This window comes from Loxodonta africana, chromosome 10 (genome assembly GCF_030014295.1).
Source record: "Loxodonta africana isolate mLoxAfr1 chromosome 10, mLoxAfr1.hap2, whole genome shotgun sequence".
In the NCBI taxonomy this organism is placed as follows: Eukaryota; Metazoa; Chordata; class Mammalia; order Proboscidea; family Elephantidae; genus Loxodonta; species Loxodonta africana.
Genome location: NC_087351.1, coordinates 36,421,255 through 36,443,646, shown reverse-complemented (window position 1 = coordinate 36,443,646; position 22,392 = coordinate 36,421,255). Strand labels below are relative to the sequence as shown.

Sequence of the window (22,392 nt, the reverse complement as noted above, 5' to 3'; positions counted from 1 at the left end):
TGCTGAGGACACAGGAATGGAGAACCTGAAAAGTAACAAGAAAAATACCCCCATCTGAGCTAAGGTGGCCCTTCCAGAGCTCTCTCTGGAGGCTCGTGCTCAGGCCCAACTGGGAGTCAGTTTCTGAATGAATGTTCCTTGCCTTCCCTTCCTGCCTCACCTTTGCCCAGACCTGCTGGGCATATCATTGATTCTCTGTCTTGGGGTCTGCCTGTGGGATTCATCTGAAGCTCCTTGAGGAGCACTTGCCAGAACTGTCTGAAAATGCAGGCAGCCCTGCTTAGAGACCAGAGCCTCACCTTGCTGAGAGGTGTTGTAGAGCAAGTGAAGCTCAGATTTAAGATTTCCATCCTCCTTTTCTCTCTTCTCCAGCTTTTGTGACACAGAAATAATTATAAGATGGAAACGCTAGAATTCCAGCTCCAGCTGAATTTATAACAGCAGCCACTTAAGTGATGTAAATGGGGTGACAATGGAAATCTGGGGGAACATGTTAACTTGTTGATTTAAGGAAGAGAAGGCCAAAGGAAATAACTTTATTACTGTTTCCAAGCCTGGGAAGGGCGATGGTACAGGCAGTTATCTTTCATAGCTTACACTTAGACTAGAACAATAAATAGTGCACTGATGAAATTCTGCTAAAACAAGAGTTTAGGATAATGATTAAACCATGAACCAGGTTACCAAGGAAGATTATAAAATCGTTCTTCCTATAGGTGGGGCAAACAATACTTGGAGGTCATCCATGTAGACTTCCCCTTCAGAGGGATTGTACAAACACTGGATTGAATAACCTAACCAGATGGCCAGGATGCTTGGCCCTGGCAGCCCTGTTTCCCTGGTATTGTGGCCAAATTTGCTAGGTAGTTGGGAAGGCAATACGGTATAGTAGTTAACATCTTATATTTGAACCCAGTTTTGTCATTTTTGGAAACCCTGGTGGCGTAGTGGTTAAGAGCTATGGCTGCTAACCAAGAGGTCAGCAATTTGAATCCGCCAGGCACTCCTTGGAAACTCTATGGGACAGTTCTACTCTGTCCTATAGGGTCGCTATCAGTCCGAATCAACTCGATGGCAGCAGGTTTGATTTTTTTGGTTTGTCATTTACTGGCTCAGTGGCTTTGGGCAAATGCTTAATTTCTGTAAGCCCCAGTTTTCTCATCAGTAAAATACGGCTTATTAATAATAGTACCTACTGCCTAGGATGTTGAAAGAATTGAATGAGTTCAAACCTATAAAGCTATTGGCATAATACCTGGCATATAAATGTAATTAATATTAGTTATAGTTGTTATGGAGTCTCTGGGTGGTACAAATAATGTGTTTGGCTGCTAACTGAAAGGTTGGAATTTTGAGTCTACGCAGAGGTGCCTTGGAAGACAGGTCTGGCTATCTGCTTCTGAAAAATCAGCCATAGAAAACCCTATGGAGCAGAGTTCTACTCTGACACACTTGGGGTCGTCATGAGTTGCAATTGACTTGGCAGCAACTGGTTTATAGTTGTTATTTCTGTAAAGATAGTTTGTGCTGAACCTACTGTATTCATAATGAGCACTGTAGGAGGTTTGGAGAAATGTTACTGGTAAATAAGGATCCCCAGCACAGGGATAGGGAAGGAATGGATGTAAAGGTTTTATGCCTTCCAAACTCAAAGGGAAAGTGGAGTGGGAGGGATTCCTGCTAAATGCTGATACTATCTAAATACAGAGCAGCCCTGAAACACAGTGAAGGACCTATCAGAACAGAAACTGATTAGGCCACCAAAGGCCAAGAGACCTCTGACTTTGGCCCAGGGGAGAATCCACATGAGCCAGTTGCCTGCTTTCAGTGGAGATGGCTGGGGTGGGGATAGTTTGTGTTTGCTTTGGTTTCCCCTCCAATAGATGTTCTAAGGGAGAGGGGTTAGAGGCTGATAGTGTCTCTCAGTGTGTATGACGCAGTATGAGAGAGAGACCACCTTGTAGCCAGACTTGCAGTTTTTTAAAACTGGGATATATGCTTTTGAATCATCCCAGCACTGGCAGTATTTCTAACGAGCAGATTGAACTCTTTAAATAAATGTGACTATTTTCCAGGAGCTAGGACTCCTGATTTGGACCCATTAGAGGCTGATCATGAAACTGTCATTTCACTGGCCCAGCCCTAGCCAGGCTTGCTGGTGAGGGGAGAGGGCTCAGTGTGGAGCGTGGGCCCTCCAACCCCCAGACAAACATGGCTCTGTTAACTTGTAAGAGTGGGCTATGCTTATAAGAAGAGAAGCCATACTCATGGTAGTGCTCCAGCCAGAAGGGGACACTTCCAGGTAATAGCTCCTTGGTGCTCCCTGGTAGAATAAGGGTACCCAACCCCAGGTAGAAAGAGAGCAGGGCACACCTTTCTAGATTGCAGTAGACAAGGACCTTTGGCCTTCTGATCTTCCCTGGGACTCTTAGAATGCTCCAGGTATATTAGCAAATGGATTGCTTTTGTGTGACCCTACCATCAAGATATTTGGATGGTTGTCTCCTCTAGCACAGATGGAAAATTATCTTCTCCCCCTCTCTACTCAACACCCCCTTCCCAGCTCCATTTAGCACAGCTTGAGGAAGCATGGTTCCTTCCTGAGGTGGGGGCTTGGCACAGCTCCAGCCCTTAGGAACATGCAACCAAACCACAGAAGCAGGTCTGCTCACTTTCCCGGCCCCAAAAAGCACAGCATTGCCGTGTGTATGCAGCACTTTGGCAGCCCCGCCATGGGTGGTGAGTCAGCAGGCAAGAGTGTTATCCACACCTGGGCATCCTCAGATGACATTTCCCACAGAAAGCAACGTTCATCTGCCATGTTTTGCACAAGCCTACGTTTGTGTGGGAAGGAAGGGAGAGTGGCATTTCTCTGCTCTCTGGGAGGGAGTAGCTGCATCTGTCCCTGCTTAGACAACTGCTGCCTTTGGGTCTCCGAGCCAGAAGGGACCTCAAGAGCCCAGGCCTCTTAAAGTGCCCCCTCCCTGGTAATGAGAATGATTTATTATTGTTATTATTATTTAGGTTCAGTAGGTCACATAGTGCATCCTTTGGTGGTGCAAATGGTTTGTGCTCTACTGCTAACCTAAAGGTTGGTGGTTTGAACCCACCCAGCAGCACTGCAGGAGATAGGCCTGGTGATCTGCTTCTGTTAAGATCACAGCCAAGAAAACCCTATAGAGCAGCACGGAGTTGCCATGGATCGAAATCTGCGTGACAGCAACAGGTTACATAGCATTGAAATAGAAAGCTTTCCATGAGGTATTAAAATATATATATATATTTCAAAGGGAAATTTTAAACTGCCCTTCTGTAGGAACTCAGACAGCTGAATTAATCCGTAAGTGTTTGGAGTTGGAGATGAAATTGACATATGAGGAAACTGAGCTATGGAGAAGTTATGACTTTAAAGAACAAGGAAGGCAGCAGCACCAAGGTATCCGGACCTCAGGCTCATTTAATCCAGCACACTTTCTGCTCTCCCACCCCTGTGTTCCCTATTCTAAAGCCCCTAACTCACAAGGAATAAAAACAACAACAACAAAAATTGGGTGACATGGGAATGATGGCATTTTCTGCAAAAATGCCTCAAATAGCAAAATGTCTGTATGAGATTCCTAAGGCTGCCATAACTAAGTATCACAAACTGCTTGGCTTAAACAACAGAAAATTATTTTCTCACAGTTCTGGAGGCTAGACATCTGAATCTGGGGTGTTGTCAGGGCCATGCTGTTTCTGAAGGCTCCAGGGGAAGAGCCTTCCTTGTCTTTTCTTCCAGCTTTTGGTAGCCACAGGTATTCTTGGCTTGTGGCAGCATCACTCCAATCACTACCTTCGTCTTCACATGGCTGATTTCTCTCTGGTTCTCTGCCTCTGTGGCTCTTCTCCTCTTTTAATGAGGACACTAGTCGTATTGAATTAGGGCCCACTCTCCTCATGTTAACTAATTACATCTGCAAAGATGCTATTTCAAAATAAGGCCACATTAGCAGGTACCAGCTGTTAGGACTTCAAAATATTTTGGGGGGGGCACAAATCAACCCATAACAATGTCCAATCCAGCTGAATTTCTGTAAGACTGAGCTGGTCACAGCCCCTCCTGGCCAGGGTTGCCCTTAGCATGAATCTAGCCCATTCCAGAGGCACTCTTGTAACCAGGGCCTGGTCTGAGCAGCAGCACAGCCTCTGCTGAAGATTAACAACTGTGGGTGACTTGGCACAAACCCGTCTTTTGAAGGTTAACCCAAAAGAAAAAAAAAAACAAAAACCAGTGCTGTCAAGTCGATTCCACCTCATAGCTACCCTATAGGACAGAGTTGATCTGCCCCACAGAGTTTCCAAGGGGCACCTGGCGGATTTGAACTGCCGACCCTTTGGTTAGAAGGTTAACAGCTCAGTAAATACCAAGACAGCAGGACTGATTGAATATTTATGGTTGGTGTTCATTATGCACAACAGTTAACCATTCTCAGTTGACTGGAGTGGTCTGTGATGCTAAATAATGTATAAAGACTAGAGGCTGAGCAAGAAGTGGAGGCTATACAACAGAGAGGCTGAGAGTGAGGCTGGGGAGGGGGACAGATCTGAGGTGAGACCTGGCTCCACCATTGCTGTCACCTACCCTGCTCCCTGGACTATAAACTCTTCACAGTCAGGAGTTATAAACCACCTCTGCCTTTCTTGGCATGAACCCACAGCACATAGCACATCAGCCTGGTCACACTCAGGACTTCACAGACACTGGGACTGACTGTCAGCGGCAGTGCTGTACGAGGTTTATAGGAGTTTCCTGCTTAGACTGGCTTCCCTGGGCAGAGGCAACAGAAGATCCTTCTGCTGAGGCTTCTCAGTACCAGTGGCCATTGAGTTGATTCTGATTCATGTTGGTCAGAGTAAAACTGCACTCCAGAGGGTTTTCAAGGGCTGATTTTTCAGTAGCAGGTCACTAGACCTTTCTTCTGAGGTGCCTCTGGGTGGACTTCAAATGCCAGCCTTTCAGTTAGCAGTGGAGTGTGTTAACCACTTGTACCATCGGCGCCCCAAGGCTTCTGAAGCAAAAATTAACTTAGTAGCCTAAGGGCTTTTTTTTTTTTTTTTTTTTAAGGGCTAGGTCCACAGGTCCGCTCTCTGTCACATGCCTGCCTGGCCCAGGTACACTGCTTTTGCTGGTGGCCTAGCTAGCTGAAGTGGCAGCGCCAGGGTTATAACTTCTCTGTCAAAGCCATCACGAAGGGAAAGGGAAGACTCTGGATGCTTTGGGTTATCTGGAGAAATGGATCATTGACATAGTCCAGGAAAATGCAGAAAACCACTAAGTAGAAGAAGTGGGATCCGCCTTGCTAATTCTTAAGAGGCAGGCAGCCTGGTTGTGATGTAGATGACAGGGCTTTCTACAAAGTTATTGACTGTGAATAAGCACCTGCGCTTTGCTCACAGGAAGTCTGAGTGGCAGGACCCCATCCTCCTCCCCATCACACCCACCCCTGTTGTTGTTAGTTGCCATCGAGACCACCCTGACTCATGGAGACCACATGTGTACAGAGCAGAACAGCTCCATGGGGTTTTCAAAGCTGTGACCTTTCAGAAGCAGATCACCAGGCCTGTCTTCCAAGGCACCTGTGGGTGGGTTCGAACCGCCAACCTTTCGGCTAGGAGTCAAACACTTCACTGTTTGAACCACTCAGGCTACTTCTGTTACCCTAGCCTGAGGAATTTTTCCCTCGTGTCAGACTCTGGACCACATAAGTAATTGCAACTCAGCTCCACTCTGCTCTCAGGTTCACATCGGTGTACTGGCTTCTTGAAAAAGATCTGGCTAAGAAAAGCAAACCCACTGCCTTTGAGTCGATTCTAACTCCTAGCAACCCTATAGGACAGAGAAGAACGGCCCCATAGGGTTTCCAAGGCTGTAAACCATTATGTAAGCATACTGCCACATCTTTGTCCTGCGAAGTGATTGGTGGGTTCAAACCGACTACCTTTTGGTTAGCAGCCAACCGCTTTACCACTGCACCACCAGGGCACCTTAAAAAAAGCAAAGTCAGAGTTAATTTTATGTCCTGTACCTGCATAACATTTCCTGAAATGCATGAACATGGGCTCCGGCTGGGTTTGGGAAACTACTGCATGATTTGTGTTCCTATTTATAAAGATCTAATATTTTCAATAGAGTACAATTCTCAAATACCAGTGGGAAGAGCAGTAAATCAAGGTCTGGGTTTGGTCTATTGTTCAGTTCTGGTCAATAACACAATTTAGTTGTCAGGGGCTTTGGACTTGGTTGAATGTCCAGGCTGGATAGTGAATGGATTTTTGCAGATTGTCTGTCTACGTTTGCTGATTTCTAATACTTTATGAGATGTCAGCAGTCACATTTGAGAAGTGTTGGTTTTCCAGGGTAACTAGTAACCTGGTAACCCAGAAGCATTTGTTCTGTTCCCACCTACCGCTAGGGTAAGTCATTCTTCTGTCTCTGCATTGGTTTTTCCACATGTTCCTTTAGTGGGATGGAGGAACACCAACCAGTGCTCGCTCTCCTGACCTGGACACACACACCAGCAAAATTAACAACCACAGTGCTGCTCATTTACTAGGTGGCACCCCGGTCCTTTTCATAGAGTAAAATACTCCTGCTAAGAAGGTCTTACTTGTATCATTCCTCTCTCCTCAGCTTGCCATGAAGCACAAATGCTGAGAAACTGCCTATCCCGGTGACCCCTTAAGAGGAATGGAAGAGTGTGTTCAGCAATTTTTGCAAGAATTCCGGACCTCCGCTTGCTTCTTTTTTCCAGTATATGGACATTGAGGTTTTTTGGTGTTCCTTTTCATATGTTAACGTGAAAGAAAAGGTGTTGTGTTTATACATTTCCTAATGGTCTTGCTAAGAAATGCTGCAATCCCATCAGCTTCATTTGTTTTTGTTTGTTTCGCACTTGTATATGTGTGTGTGTTTTCCTTTTTTAAATTTTTTGTTTGTTTTTTATAGTTTGAATATGAAAGTTGGACTAAATGAGCTGGCTGTAAACTGGCACCATGTATTTTTTTCCTGATATTAAGCAGGAAGACATTTCAATGTGATGACATAAGATGTTATTGTTTCTGGATGAAAAGCCAAGCAGTGATTGGTTTCACTCAGTTTCCTAGCTGCTCTTAATTAGAAGGTTAAGATTCTGTATCCTGAGACATGAGTCTGTAACCATGGAAAACAGTTGGATTTATCAGGGGAAACAGCAGCTTTAGATTTTGCTCTTTCCTAGTCTTTTTTTGCACAAGCCATCACCAGCATTCAAAAATGCAGATCAGAATCACAGATCGAAATCTACCTTCTGAGCTACTTGTTCCCAGGCTGATTATTTGGAATTATTGTATAAAGATAAAAATTTGAGATGAGAGACCTAAGGAAAGACTATTTAAAAACCTCTGTGCTGTCTTGGCTGTTTTCTTTTTTGTCATTGTCCCAAATGATGGTAGCTGGTATTGAAAAGAGCTTGGATTTTTATCAAGAATCGATTTGTCCAGATAAAGGTCTTTGTAAATGATAACATGAATAGATACTACATTTAAAATCTTTTTTTTTTTTTGTTTAACAAAGTCATGCATATTTTAGAGATTGTCTCACTTTGTCTTTGGGAAATGGCTTTTGGTTCCTTGGTATCTGATTTTCTGAGGGTTTGACGTTGCTATTGTTGTCTATTTATTTAATGTAATTTAAATTATGGGGTTCTTGACAGATTGCCTTTCACCGTGATTGCAGCTTTCTTGCTCTGACATAAAACGGCACAGCCATGAAGCCTTTAGGTTGGAGTCAGATTTAATAAAGTTGGTTGCTACACCTCCTGACCTTGTATTACTCCAGGTAGTACTGAGTTTGGAGTCTGCAAGTTCTTTGTCCTAGAGGGTTAAAATGCAGACCTAAGAGCTCTGCTTTAGGCAACAAGGTGGCAGGCTGCACATCCCAGACACATCTCCAGCCTTCCACTGCAGTGTGTTGATTTTACGCTGCCTGAGCCTTCAGGACCCCTTTTTCTTCCTTTCTGCCCGTTGAGCCAGTTGAGTCTTCTTACATAGCAGTATGAGATGACTTTTGGATTATTAATGTTGATTTAAATTGCCTTAGCTCTCCTAATAAAGCAGTCCTAGGGACACAGAAAGTTTTCATTACTGGCAGTTCATGTCAAAAAGGAGATGGTATTCACCTGAGATGGATTTCTGACTCCTCCTAGGGAGATGATCCAGTAAAGGAATATAAATTGTACGTACTAAACCATATATTCACTGTTGTATTTTGTACTTTTCTTTTGGTGTTTTAGAAGTTTAAAGAAGCAAGGAACTTGCCATCAGAGGCATTTATAATTTCTTTAAAAAAGCCCCAAATATCATTTCAATTAGGCCTCGTTTGCAGACCTCAGTTCAGAAAACACACACACACACACATATATATGTATATATATTCATCTTCCCTAACTGGATTCTTGCTTCAGAGATAATTGGCATAAATAATTGAAAGGGTAGATCTGAAACTGCTGACAGTTGGCCAAACTCAAGAATAAAATTTGTTGCCAACTCTCTAACAACCGTGTTTGGGAAGCTACTCCTAAAGTACCAGAGATTGAGATCATAAGCATACCATGAAACGTGAGGTTCTTCCTCCCTGGTGGAATTGTGAGTTACTCTTCATAAATACAGGTATTCCATACTTTGCCCTCTTTCGTCACGCTCTGTGTATCCTTTTGGATGCAAGTCTTATTGAAAATAGCCTGGATTAGAAGGACGCCCACCTGAATCTTTATTAGCTTACTCTGTTGATTTTCCTTCCAAAGCCCTACCTAGGTCTCCCCTAACAGAGAGGTTCTAACAGCAATCCCCGTCTGTCCTCTACCTCCCAGCTTCTTGCAGAAGAGTCCCATGGTAACACACGGATGTTCTGTGCTATTCTTTTGTAGAAGGTGCTGCATTACAAAATATTAATACCATCTAACCTTGAGAAACTTGCTAAAATGACTCACATCATTTGGGACCAATTTGTTTGAGCTTGCTAGAAGACTTTTAATTTCTGTTTATTTCTGCACTTCACTATAAATTTGGGGGATACTGTATTTCTGTGAAGGATGTCTTAAATTCTATTGACAATACATAAAGAAAAGAGTCTTTCCAGTGTTACCCCTCCTTCCTGGAACATAGCTGTAGTAGTCAGGAAGTATACAGTCATTCAGGTTAATGTTTCATATTACAGAATGTATTTGTAAAATGTAACATGATCAGTAGCCAACTTTTTTTAAGCTCTGAAAAAATACAGATTATGTGTTAGACTTAAAATTGCAGTGAAATCTGTCTTAATACCACTTTTGTGGCTAGCAAAAGTTGTGCATTTATGTAAAAATATTTACAGAATGCCCTAAATAAGGGATATTAAAGATAAGTTTCACTATTAATTCTCCAAAGTGTAACATTACCGATGTCTGTTGTACAGTTATTAATTCTTCACAAGCTCTCTAAGGTGTCAAATATGACTTTTGTTTCATTCAGAGACAAGTAACACCTGCTTTGTGGATTCACTGTTACGGCAAAGCCTGATTTTGTCATTAAATATTTTAACTCTGTGATGAAAGTTTGTTTCTCTCAGTTATTTGTGACTGCTATAAAATAGTATCAAACAGGTAAGCATCACCACACTTTTGATCCTAATGGAAAAATCTCGTGTGCCTGTAAGAGACTCCAGGTCATGCTAATCCTAGCATGATGATAAAGTTTCCTTGTACACATTCTAATGGAAAGAACAAAGAATTAACCTTAATTTAGATAATAGGCTTCTATCCAGCAAGAGTTAAGTATTTCCTTCTTCTCATGCGTAAAGCAACTAACCCAGTTAATAACCTTTCTGCTGATATTAGTCACGTGTGAAACTCAAGTACTCATGTTCCAGCATGTGCCCTTATTCAGCCGACTGGCTTTATGCCCTGGTAAATTAGAAAGAAGACTTGAGCATATCCTGTCGATTTATTTTTATGGAAAACAAATGTAACTCATTGCATTCCTCATTTGCTTTCAAGGCAAGTGGCTTGGGTTACCCCTGTAGCAAAACAGCTATCTCTGGGTTGGCATGGACATGGGTAAAGCAGGCGGGACTTTGAAATATTTCTGGAGTACTAAAGTGCAGCCTCCACTTTTCAGAAGAGAGAGGATAGAAATATGGTTAAATTAAGTATGCATTTATAGGCACCGGCTCTGGTGGACAAAATTATAAGCCAATAACCTTGTAATGATGTTCATGTTTCTTAATATAATTTTTACTTGTTAGCAATTATACCACAACCAGTTCTCAAATCTTATGGGAGGATTAATACTAATATATATATATATATATATATATATATATATATATATATATTTTTTAATCAGTGAGGCCTTTCCCTTTGCTCTCAATGATACATGCTTTGGAAAAACTGTTGACCAATCATAGTTATAATCCACCTAAACAAGAAGATTGAGGGCAGGGGCAGGGTAGAGAGAAGAAGAAGAATGCCAGAAATAAATTTCAAACCAAAATGCAAATATCTGAGTATCACTGATGGTATCCGTTCTGTGTGCCTCCTCCCCTGGCATGGCTAGCCTGGGGAATGGCTAAACATGTATGCATGTAAGTGTCCACATGCACAGCTGGCATGGAGAAAAGAGCTCAACTGTGACCCTGGATTCCCCCATATGGCATCTTCTTGCCCGCCTGGATGTGGGTAGGCAAGTGATAGTTTTTCCAGGTGTCAAGGAAACTGCAAAATGCCTCAGGTGTGTCATTGTCAGAGCATGAAAAATGTAAAGACTTCAGAGACGTGGAAGAGAACACATCCCACCCACGAGAAATGTTTCACTTTGTTCTCTGAATGTGACTCTGTACTAACAGCCCTCTTTAGCAATGTAAAAGATGGGTTTCCTTTTGCTTTGCTTTTTTAAAATCCAGAAATTATACCTCAAATGACTTTGTATAACTGAAGCCAGACTGAGGCAAGATTTGTCTTCATTTACACCCCAGTTCCCACCTTTTTAACCATCCCTTTTCTTCCCTCCATGCCTTCTCTTTGCTTTCCTCCCCTTCTTCACTCCTGCTTTGGCCAACTTCTCCTGAGGCGTTCCCTGTAAGTAAAGTACCAGTCAACACAAAGACTTCAGGCACTTCCTCCATCCTACCTGCAAGTCACTATCAATTGGGGGCTTTTAGAAATGCACACATTTAACTCTCAATTTTGCCTTTTTGGTGTCATTGATTGTCTTTTCTTTTGTAAAGAAAAAAAAAAAAAAAGAGTCCAGCAGGCCCCGGATGGTGGGGCACCTGGCTTCCCCCAGGTACTTAAAAAAAACTAGATTTAAATCAGCATATTAAAGCTGTCAAGGAAATTAAACGTAATGAACATGTAAGCCCTCTTACTGCTATCACGTGACCTTCTGCCTTGACCCCCATTTTATTTTCTCCCTTGAGTCTCACTTGGAGCCTCAGGATTTCCTGAGTCATATTTTCACTTCCCGCCCTTCTCCCTCCCCTAAGTTTCTGCCACATTTTCTTCTTTCTGCTGCTGAGTCTTGGCCCTGGGCCTGCAGGGTGTCTGCTCAGGTGGCTCATCCCACTGGGCCTGCTGGATGCTGGACGGTGAGGCAATGCTGCCTTGCCTCCTTCAGTCCCACAGGAATGAACGAACAGGCCTGAGTGATTCTGAGTGGGCCACTGATGTGTATTGTCATTGTTCTCACGTTGTGTCTGTTAGACGTTTTAAATGCTATTGATGCTCTCAGATGGAGGAAAGATTTTTTATAAAGCGTACATGTTTTCCTGCCTTTGTGTGCTATACAAGCCCAAGGATGCCTGCTGAAATGGGGTCTGGCCCCATCACACACCTGGACTTAGATGTGTCAGAGGCTGCACAGGAATCACCAGCCCTGCTGGTCCAGGTGTCACTTGTCAACATTAGCTATGGAGCCTTTGTCCTGTGACACTGCATCACAATTGTTTTGCCACTTTGATGATTTGTCAGATGACATGGAAGGAGGAAAAATGAGCCCATGAATTCTCTGAGCTTTACCCTGAGATCCCAAACATGGCCTGGATGATTCAGGATTTCCAAAGATTTTCCGTTCATCCTCTGACCAAATAATTTGTTAATGAGAACACCACATTCTTGGTGACTGAAGGCCAAAGCTTTCTGTTAGTTCTTAAAAGCAGTCTTTTCTTTTACTGCTCCAGGAAGGAAAATCTGGCTCCTACTATTTTTTTTTTACTATTGAACATGATTTTTTATTCATAGTACATTGGCTTCCTTTGTGAAGTTTCTGCTGGTTTAGACCTGGAATTGCAGTGACTGATACTGGTAGACGCATTTACATTGGTCTCAAACTTTCCCATATGGAAAGAGCCAAGGCATTGGGACAGAAAGAAACTGTGAGAAAAAAAGAATGCATGAACTGTGCCCCACCCCATACCCCCAGGAGGAAAAATAAAATCATGGCCTTTCAACTCACTTGGAGTGAACAAGGGCAGAGTGCCCCCTAGTGGTGACTCACTGGTGGCAGCATTGCTTTGTGGTAGGAGGATGGTCCCAGGTCAGCCAGCCCTGCTTTAAATTTCAGCTCCAGTCTTACTGGCTGTGTGGCAAGGGCAAGTTGCTAAATCTACCTGCATCTTTTTTCTTAGCTGTAAAATGAGGGTAATTATCTACTTCACAGGTTAGATTTAAAGGATTAAATGAAATAATGGCATTTAAGGGCTCAGAGTTTGTCAGCTGTGCTGTGATGGATTCAGGACAAAGCTGTAAAGCTGACAGGTTCACAGTGCCTGCCAGACTGTGCCGCTGGCTGGAAGAATAGACGTGCTTTCCTGAAATCCACACTGGCACTAGACCCACAGGGTAGACATTATGTATCTGTCCATTTCTATGGCCCGGGGACCTTGACATTACATAGAACCCAGCTCTGGGATGAAGTAGAGGCCCCTGGCCTAAGGCACTCAGTGGTGACCACATTCTGGAGGAAATTTCCAAAAGAGAGATTAAATTCATAACAGAGGGAAGACACGGTTGCCTTAGTGTCTTTCAACTATAGGGATGGAATGAATGGGTTTTCTTGGGTGGAAGGTTATTTTAGGTGTCCTTCACACAGTAACAGAAATCTTGGGTGGTACAAATTGTTAATGTTCTTGGCCACTAACCTGAAGTTTGGAGGTTCGAGTCCATTAGGAAAGGCCTGGTGGTCTACTTCTGAAAAATAAGCAATTGAAAACCGTACAGAGCACAGTTCTACTCTGACACACATGGGGTCGCCATGAGTTGGAACTGACTCAACAGCAGCTGGTTCATACATACAAACAGCATACTAGGTGAAGAAGTTCAAAGGTTGTTCTACAGATGTGTCGGTGTGATTCCGGGATGCCAAGAAGGCCCCACTACCCAAAAATCATACTGTCCCCAAATGCCTTATGTCGAAAGTAAAAGAACTATTTAGTCCACTGTTTGCTCTACTGGAGCCCTGGTGGCATAGTGGTTAAGAGTTTGGCTGCTAACCAAAATGCCAACAGTTCAAATCCACCAGCTGCTCCTTGGAAACCGTATGAGGTCGCCATGGGTCAGAATTGACTCGATAGCAACAGGTCTCGTTTTTTTGAATTACTCCACCAATTGAGCCTGGGCCTAGAGTGCAAATAGCCTGAAGAGAAAAAAGGAAGTAACTAAAATCACATGGAAGTTGAAGTCAGTGACAACATGCCTTTTCTGGGTGCACCTTTCTGCATTCAGCTAAAAGAAGGAAAAGGGGCCCCAGAAAAATTATGTTGTCAGCATACTATGCTTTTCCGTAATTGTCATGGTGCTTTTATTTATGAAGTCCAAGTAACCCCAATGTTACTCGGGAAATAGGTCATTTATAATGACTGTCCAGGCAAGAAGGATCAGGTAAGTTATAACGGTAGCCCTGCCCTGGCCATAGTTCCAAACACCATCCCTCTGATAATTGCACTGCATGCAATTTTTTACCAAATTGCAAGCTATGCAAATTTCTCTTTCAAAAAATAAATCAACTAGCATTCTTCCTAGCAGAGAGCCGCCTGGCTTTATCACCAGCTTTGAGTCCTTAGGCTAATTATGTAATTTCTCTGCATCTGGTTCCTCTTTATTCAAAGAAGACTCATCCCACCCTGCCTGCCTCAGAGGCCTGGAGAGCACAGTGAAAATATGAAGGAGCTCTGGGAAGTACAAACTGCTAAACAGGTATTTGAGTTACTCACTAAAACCTTGGTCTTCAACTGTCCCCACCCAGTGCGTAGGGGAATTCCTTTATTTACCACCCTTTCTTACCCTACAAGTCTATCCCTGTAGTCCTATATGGTATCATTGCCTCCTGTCCCCTGACCAAAAAAAAAAAAAAAAAAAAATAGATACATCGACTCTACTTGTCATCATGGGAAGAAGAGCAAAGACAATAGTAGGAGACAGTCCCAAAGTGCTCAGAAAAGGAGACAACTGGGCTTAAAGGGAAACCCCAAGGGAAAAGATGTAGAGCATTGAGGGTGGGGGGACTAAGGGAGAGCTCCCCACTGGATAGCTCAGTCTGGAGGCAGCTCACCCCAGGACAACTGGTAACCCTTGAGACTTCTGACATCCTCTTGGAGACACTGATTTCTGCCCACCCAGGGAAGACTTGTTGAAAACAAAACAAAATTTGGAAAACAAATCAGGGAGGTCAGACATTACTCCCTGTCTATCCCAGCCCTTACTATGTTTAGTTGCTCTAACACAACATGGAGATGGCCACAGAAATGGTCAAAATCTGGGAAATCCACTGAGCAGAAGTTAAAGGAACAGTTATTAGTTATCCCAGAGCAATGACGACTTGAGAGCACCATCTAAGGATATTCTTTCAGACAGAGGAAGGACTCAACTCTCTTCAACTGCATTCCACTAAGAGGCACTGTCTGGCCTTGCATTCCTTTGGAAACAACAGGAGAAAGAACTGGAAAAAGGCATTTCTGGCTCCTCTCAAGCTTAGTGCTAAGCTGGTCTACATCTCTGTTCCTCCAGACTCCAACAGATTGTCCAAGGTGGAAGAGCCACTTCTCCCCCAAATAAAGGGGCTTTTGTATATATACTACTCACCAGCTCTGTAGATAAGAGAGACTGGAAGAAACCAAAAAGGAAGCGTGAGCCGTTATCCACCCTGCTGGGCATCCTTCAGGTGCCTATTCTCTCTCTTCCCCTTATTCAGTCCTTCCTCCTAGAGGTGGAGTGAGAGTGGATCAAAAACAAAAGGGTGCTGGTGTTGTCACATGAGGGATAGAGGTTAACACTAAAGAGTATTTTCCTCGTACCCACAAGGAGCAATTAGGAGAAAGTACTGGATCTACTCTCAGTGCTGAACCCCTTCTTTTTTGTCAGGAAGGATCCAATAGTAGTCTTGACTATCCACAGAAGATGGCTTCTAAAAGTCCTTACAAGCCTTAATTCCACAAGCAAACCCATAAAAGATATTGTCTAAAATTTCATTAAAAAAAAAAAAAAAATCCATTGCCTTCCAGTCAATTCTGACTCATAGTGACTCTACAGGACAGAGTAGAACTGTCCCATAGGGTTTCCAAGGAGTGGCTGGTGGTTTTGAACTGCCGACCTTTGGCTAGCAGTCAAACAATTAACCACTGCACCACCAGGGCCCCTTATTTGAGAAAAGGAAGGCCTAAATAGGCTTGGGCCTAGTGAGGTCTATCCCCCTGAATTTAGTAAGGACCATGAATAAGTACCACCTCATTACTCCCTGGTGGCATAGGGGTTAAGAGCTACGGCTGCTAACCGAAAGGTCAGCAGTTCAAATCCACCAGGCGCTCCTTGGAAACCCTGTGGGGCAGCTCTACTCTGTCCTATAGCGTCACTCGCTGTGAGTCGGAATTGACTCGACAGCAACAAGTTTGTTGTTTGTTTCTCATTATTCCCTGGGCGGTGGTACCAACAGTTAATGCACTTAGATGGCAATCATGAAGTTGGAAGTTTGAATCCATCCAGAAGTACCTCCGAAGAAAGACTTGACCATCTAATTCTAAAAAATTAGCTATAGAAAGTCCTATGGAGCACAGTTCTACTTCGATGCACATGAGGTCACCATGAGTCAAAATCAACTGGACAGCAACTGGTTACTGATCATTACTCATTATGTTTTAAAGATGGCCTGACCACCTTTCCCTTCTTCAACCATGCCAGGTTCTTTCCACCTGAAAATCATCAGATATGTTGTTTCTGCTGCCAAGAATACTTCTTTCCCTAACTCCTCACATGGTTGATCACTTCCTGTCCTATCAAGTCTTCACTTAAATGTCTCCCCAGAAAGGTCTTCCCCGACCACCATATCTAAAGTAGGTCCCCTGTGTTTTTCCCTCTCACAGCATCCCTTTCTTTCCTTTTGTAGAATTTATCAAAAATGTGTATTTATGCATTTGTTTACTTGCTTATTGTCTTACCCACAATATGTTAAGCTCTGAGAAGTCAGGAACCATATCTATTTTGTTCACCACAGTATATCCAGTGCTTAGAATTTAGTAAGTACTTAATACATTCTCTCTCTTTTTTTTTTTTAATTGTGGTAAATATATATGTAACAAAACATGTGCCCTTTCAACATTCTGCACATGTACAAGTTCAGTGACATTACCTTATGCTTTTCATGTTGTTCAACCATCACCTGTGTTTGTTTCTAAATTTTTCCATCACCCTTCACAGAAGCTCAATGTCCCCTATGTACATTAGTTTTTGAATGAAGGACCCTGTCCTGTGCTTAAAGCTCCTGTGCAGAAGGACATAAACGGGAAGTTCACAGAAAAACAAATAGGTTAAACACATGAAAAGATATTTAGCCTCACTCATATTTAAAAGCAAAAGAGAGGAAGACCCTCAAAGAGATGGGTTGACACATTGTAATCATGAGCTGAAGCATAGCAATGATTATGAGAATGGTGCAGGAATGGTCAGTGCTTCTTTCTGTTGTACATAAGGTCACTATGAGTCAGAAGCAATTCAACAGCACCTAACAACAACAACAACAATTAAAGAAATGCAATTTTTTAAAAAAAAAAAAAAGGCAGCATCTAAAAGCTAGATAATCAAATGCTGTTGACTGAGCCTGGAGAAGAACATCATGCTTGATAAAGCTGACGGTCAGTAAAAAAGAAGAAAACCCTCAATGAGCTGGATTGACACAGTGGCTACAATAGACTCAAGTGTAACAATTGTGAGGATGGTGCAGGAGCAGGTAGTGTTTCATTCTGTTGTACCTGGGGTCACTATGAGTTGGAACTGACTCGACAGCACCTAACAACAACAACATTGAATGAGAGTACAAACTGAGACATTTGCGGAAGGTAAATTGTTAGCATCTGTCAAGGTTCGACTTACTTGTACCCACCATTCTAACTCAGCCCACACCCCAAGGTATATGCTGTCCACGTCTTCAACTACATACCATTGACAATGTTGAATTTTGCCTGAGCCCTGTGATGCTGGAAAACAGTGAAAGTTAAGAAACCCTCTTTTGTGTTCCAGAAAATGGCTTACTGCAAAGAACCACCCTTTCCCATATGATTCAGGTAAGACTCACAGATGCCCTTTTGTTGACCTATGAGAAGCCCAGACACAGATCCTTCATATCCCATTCTTTGCCTCATAAATTGTTAGCTGAATGCTTGTTCACACTCATCATTTGGAACAAAATGTTTATTAGCCAAGCTCTGGTCAAGATTCTCTTCTTCCCCCCAGGTCTTTGATCTTTGGCCCACCCTCAGGCTTTGCCAACATAAGAGCCCCTCCTGGAAATTAGGCTGACCTCAGGGTGCAAAATTCCCTGGTCTACAATCCTGTCCCATCACCTGTTCATCCCATTTCCCCACACCCAGTTCTTTCTAGCCTTGTTTACTTCTCTTTCTATATGTGGTAAAACCTGGGAAAGACGGAACCTGTGTAAAGCAGAAATCTGTCAGAGGAAAACTCAAATATTTTCTACCAAAATGAGCGATAGAAAACTGCTAAGACTGTACCTTGTCAAAGGTGGAAAACTTGTGAGACCCAGAAGAACAAGGCTATCTTGTTGAGTTCCAACTCTCACAGGTTTCACTGTATATAAAAGAAAAACTCTTTTTCCCTAACTCTGGAGATGCTTGCTGATCTCATGGTCAGAGCATTCTCCCTATTACAATAGCCCCTTTTCCCTATTCCAGCAGTCCCTTTCCCCTCTTGGAATAATTATTTTGAATAAAGTCTCTCCTTACTAAGTCCAGATTTCTTTTTTATCTGACTCCACCTTCTCGTGGCCACTGAACACTGAATCTACCACTAAGGACACTGTTTCTTAGTTTGCCTTCATTACAGCAACTGAGTTACCATAAATTTCTCCAGCTGCTGGAAGGCAGAAAGTACTCATTGAAAAACCAAAAACCAAACCTGTTGCCTTCGAGTCGATTCCGATTCATAGCGACCCTACAGGACACAGTAGAACTGCCCTATTGGGTTTCGAAGGAGTGTCTGGTGGATTCAAACTGCCAACCTTTTGGTTAGCAGCCATAGCTCTTAACCACTGTACCACCAGGGTTTCCTGTAGTCATCAAGGGGTCACTGAATTCGCCTAAACAACTCTGCTTTTCATTTTCTTGTTTCATGCTTGATATTGGCAGGCACTGCCCCTGCTTCTGTCTAATTTCAGCAGTGGTGCATTTGTCCTGACTACTCTTTTTTTACTCATTACTTTTCTTTTTTCTGAATACTGAATCCATAAATATGAGTTCAGGTATGGAATGAATGAATAGATGAATGGTAGCACACTACCTCATGCTTCATCATTCCTCCCCTCCAAAAAAGATCAACCTGAAGTATAGTTTTTCTTTCTTTCTTTCTTTATTTTTAGAGATATTTTTATTTAAAAAATTGATAAAGTTGAAAAGCAAGGAAAAAAAAAAAACCCTTGGAAAACATAACTTCATGTAGCCTGTGGTAAATTATTTCCGGTACCTAATACCATGCTAATGAGGCCATGAACCCAGATTCATTGTCACCCCTGTTCTGCCACTAAACACTCAACAAAGGCTGCTCTGTAACCTTCTAATTAATAGATCCGCTGGCCTCGTTTAGGTCGTTATTCTTCCCAGCGGCTTCAGCTACTGACCAACGGATCTTGCTTTAAACTCTTTTCTTCCTAGCTTTCTGTGGTCATGCACTGCCTCGGGTCTCTGACTTTTTCTCTTTTCTTTTTGCTGTCTGTTTTCCTCTGCCTCTGCCTTTACTGTTCATGTTCTCATAAAATCCTCTTCTTGGAACTTTGCTAAAAATATGGAACGCTTCACAAATTTGCATGTCATCCTTGCGCAGGGGCCATGCTAATCTTCTCTGTATCGTTTCAATTTTAGCGTATGTGCTGCCGTAGCGAGCACTTTTTTCCTTTTTTAGCTTTCTTTCACTGCTTCCATTTAGATTTTACTCTTGGAATATCTTTTTCTTCTTGGACCCAATTTCAGCAGGATTGTGTGTGTGTGCACATGCACGTGTGCATTATTACATAAGTCACCTCTCTAAACTTGAGTTTCTCCATTTGTAAATATTGGAAAACAATATTCATTCCCTACGGTGTTGCAAGGATTTAACGAGACACACATGTAAGTTACTGTTAGCATAGTGTTTTGCGTACTACACACAGTTAACACATGCTAACATTATCGTGGTGATTATTTTATGTACATTTGGCAATGAAAAAAACTGAAGTCTTCGTTTTCAAAATAAAATAGATCTGAAAGATGATTGAAATTGCAGGCAACTTTGAGCTATGCTAATGCATGTTGTGCAAAAAAAAATATAAGCTCCTAATTGGTCATGAAGAAGAAAGAGAATGAGAGCATAACATCACTGGAACAGAAAGCCACTATGTGGCAAGGGTGAGAGCATAAGATAGAGGTGACATCCATCATCTTGACCAATGAAACTTTGCATGGTAGTGGGGGGGTAGCTTTTTTCACACCAAAATACAGATGTAAGTAGTACAGCTTGTGCTTCCTGCCAAGTCAGGTGGAGTTGGAGGTGAGGGGAGGAGCAGAGAGTAGAAGGAGCAGACCTGGTTCTTCCTGAGGAGCTCTGGGCCTCAGGAGAGGGTATTGGTGATGAACTCTTACATTTGAGATATCTCTACTGTTTCCAGAAGGTTTCTTCCTTGACTCTTCACAGGAGAAGTGTGCAGAGCACATATGTAGACACTCTGAAGTGTGCAAACCAAGATACAGAAGAGACCTTGAAAGGTGGTACCCAGCCCCAGCAGGTAAATGTCTAAGCCACCTGGGGAGTAATTTATCTTCTCTTCTTTGACACGCTTGATGGAATTTCTGGTAACCTACTCATGACTAGAGTTCTCCTCTCCTCCTGGCCTCCTAAGAAAGGCACTAAGACCACTGTTAATTTAGAACAAGGAATATACTTCCTCAAGAAACATATTTCCAGACAGAGAAACACTCCTATGAAAAACACTATTGATGGTTGTAACCTTTAGGTAACAAAGCACTAGGGCAACCTAAAAGTCTTGTTTAAGGAGGTCCTTGTGGTAGGCTGAATAATGGCCCTCAATGACGTGTAAATTTCAATCCTCAGAACCTGTGAATCTGCTACCTTTTGCATATGTGATTGCGTTAAGAATCTGAAGATGAAGAGATTATACTAGATTATCCTGATGGAACCAAATGTAGTCATAATGGTCCATATAAGAGGGAGGCAGGAAGGTCAGCAAAAGGCAATGTGATAGCAGAAGCAGGAAGAGAAAGAGATTGGAAAATGCTGGTCTGTTCCCTGGAGGATAGGGCCGCAAGCTAAGGTATGCAGGCAGCCTCTAGAAGCCAGAAAAGGCAAGGAAATGTATACTCCTCTAGAGCCTCCAAAAGGAATGCAGCCCTGCTGACACCTCACTTTTAGGACTTTTCACCTCCAGAATTGTAAGAGAGTAAATCTGTGTTATCTTAAGCCAGTAAATTTGTGGTAATCTTTTATAGCACCAGTAGGAAACTAATACAGTCCTTAACCATCAAGGTGAGGTATGTAAGCTATCATGAGAAATTTCACACACAGGGGATGGGGAGTTTCCCTTTGAAACCAGGGAAAGCCTACAGCTCATCTCAGGACAACTTTGGTTGTGATCAGTAAGAATTTATTGAGGGCTTCTAGAAATCTCCTGGAGGATGGAAATAATAATTCAGACCCCAACCTCAAGGAGAGATTTATATAAAGAGAAATAAAATCTTTATCTAAATCTTTAATATGCTAAATGCCAAAAGGGTGACAAGTTCAGCTAGGGCTGTACGCATTCAGAGGGGTATCCCTCCCTGCTTGCAAGGAAATGCTTTTTCATGATAGGCAGGAGGGTGTGTCCCAGGTTTGCCTAGGACAGTTCTGGTTTATAGATATTTTCCTGGTGAAATCATTAAGAAGGATGCCTTTCATTCTCAAAAGTGCCATGGCAGGCTATTTGACGGGAAACCACTGGATACTCCATAATCTGCTAGGAATAATTTAGAGCTTGAATCTCAATGCAGAATAAAAATTATCTCTAAGTTATTATGCCACTGAAATCTTAGTAGAGAACTCTTTCTATTGATTGTGAGTAAAACAGACATTTCAATGATATTTAACATACTGTACTCAGATTCTCTTCCTGGCAGTGTTCAAGTGAGGAAACTTAAATTACATTGTCTAATGAGTTCCAGTGATTTTAATGAGTTCCAGTGATTTTAATGTATGACACCTCCTATCGCTGAGGCAGCCAGGAAGAAGGTTTTTTTTTTTTTTCTGTTCATTTTTTGTTGTTTATTTTTCTTTTTTTCTGTTCATTGTTTTGTTTTTAAGCATTGTAATATGAGCAGGATAGTGGTAGTGGGTGGAGAGTTGGGGAAGAGAAAAAAAGTTGGAGAGAAAGAACATAACAATATAACCAAGGTTAAAGGGAAAAGACAGAAACTTAACAGGTTTCTTGCCAATTCACCAAGCTAAGAAAGCAATTATTTTATTTTACCCCTGAACTTGATTCTCAAGGTACTCTCCTCACAAAGACATTTCTTGCTCCAGATGGGAGGTTAAGCAGTGGAGCCGTACTCAACTCTGAGTCTGTGGTAGTAGAATTCTAGGGTGTGTGAAGGTGAGAACTCCATGAGGTGCTTCAAATCCATCTGTCATGTCAAACCAGGTGTGGGCTGTATCATGTCGTTCAAATTGTTCCATAAAGGGATGCAAACTAAAATGCTGGCAAAATGAGCATTTTAAATTATAGGAAGCTATTTTTTATTGAATGTATTTGAGTTCACACCTACCTTTGGGAGATTTTGATGAGGCTCTGTATCTTCCAGCTGTTTTTTCTTATCTT

General features: G+C 42.4%; 1 protein-coding gene and 1 non-coding gene across 2 annotated transcripts in view; one reads left to right on the top strand and one right to left on the bottom strand.

Moving 5' to 3' along the window:
- The window catches only part of STXBP6 (syntaxin binding protein 6), a 305,332-nt gene extending 295,038 nt beyond the window's left edge, over nucleotides 1–10,294 (top strand). Inside the window, exon 6 of the mRNA XM_003408782.4 lies at nucleotides 6,671–10,294. Within this exon, the coding sequence (XP_003408830.1) occupies nucleotides 6,671–6,694 (24 nt within the window). The 3' untranslated portion in view covers nucleotides 6,695–10,294. The remainder of the gene's footprint in view (nucleotides 1–6,670) is intronic.
- A 9,031-nt stretch (nucleotides 10,295–19,325) lies between these two features.
- Nucleotides 19,326–19,432, bottom strand: LOC111750235 (U6 spliceosomal RNA). The gene has a single exon (XR_002785388.1). It is a non-coding gene; the product is annotated as a U6 spliceosomal RNA (small nuclear RNA).
- Between the last annotated feature and the right edge of the window lie 2,960 nt (nucleotides 19,433–22,392).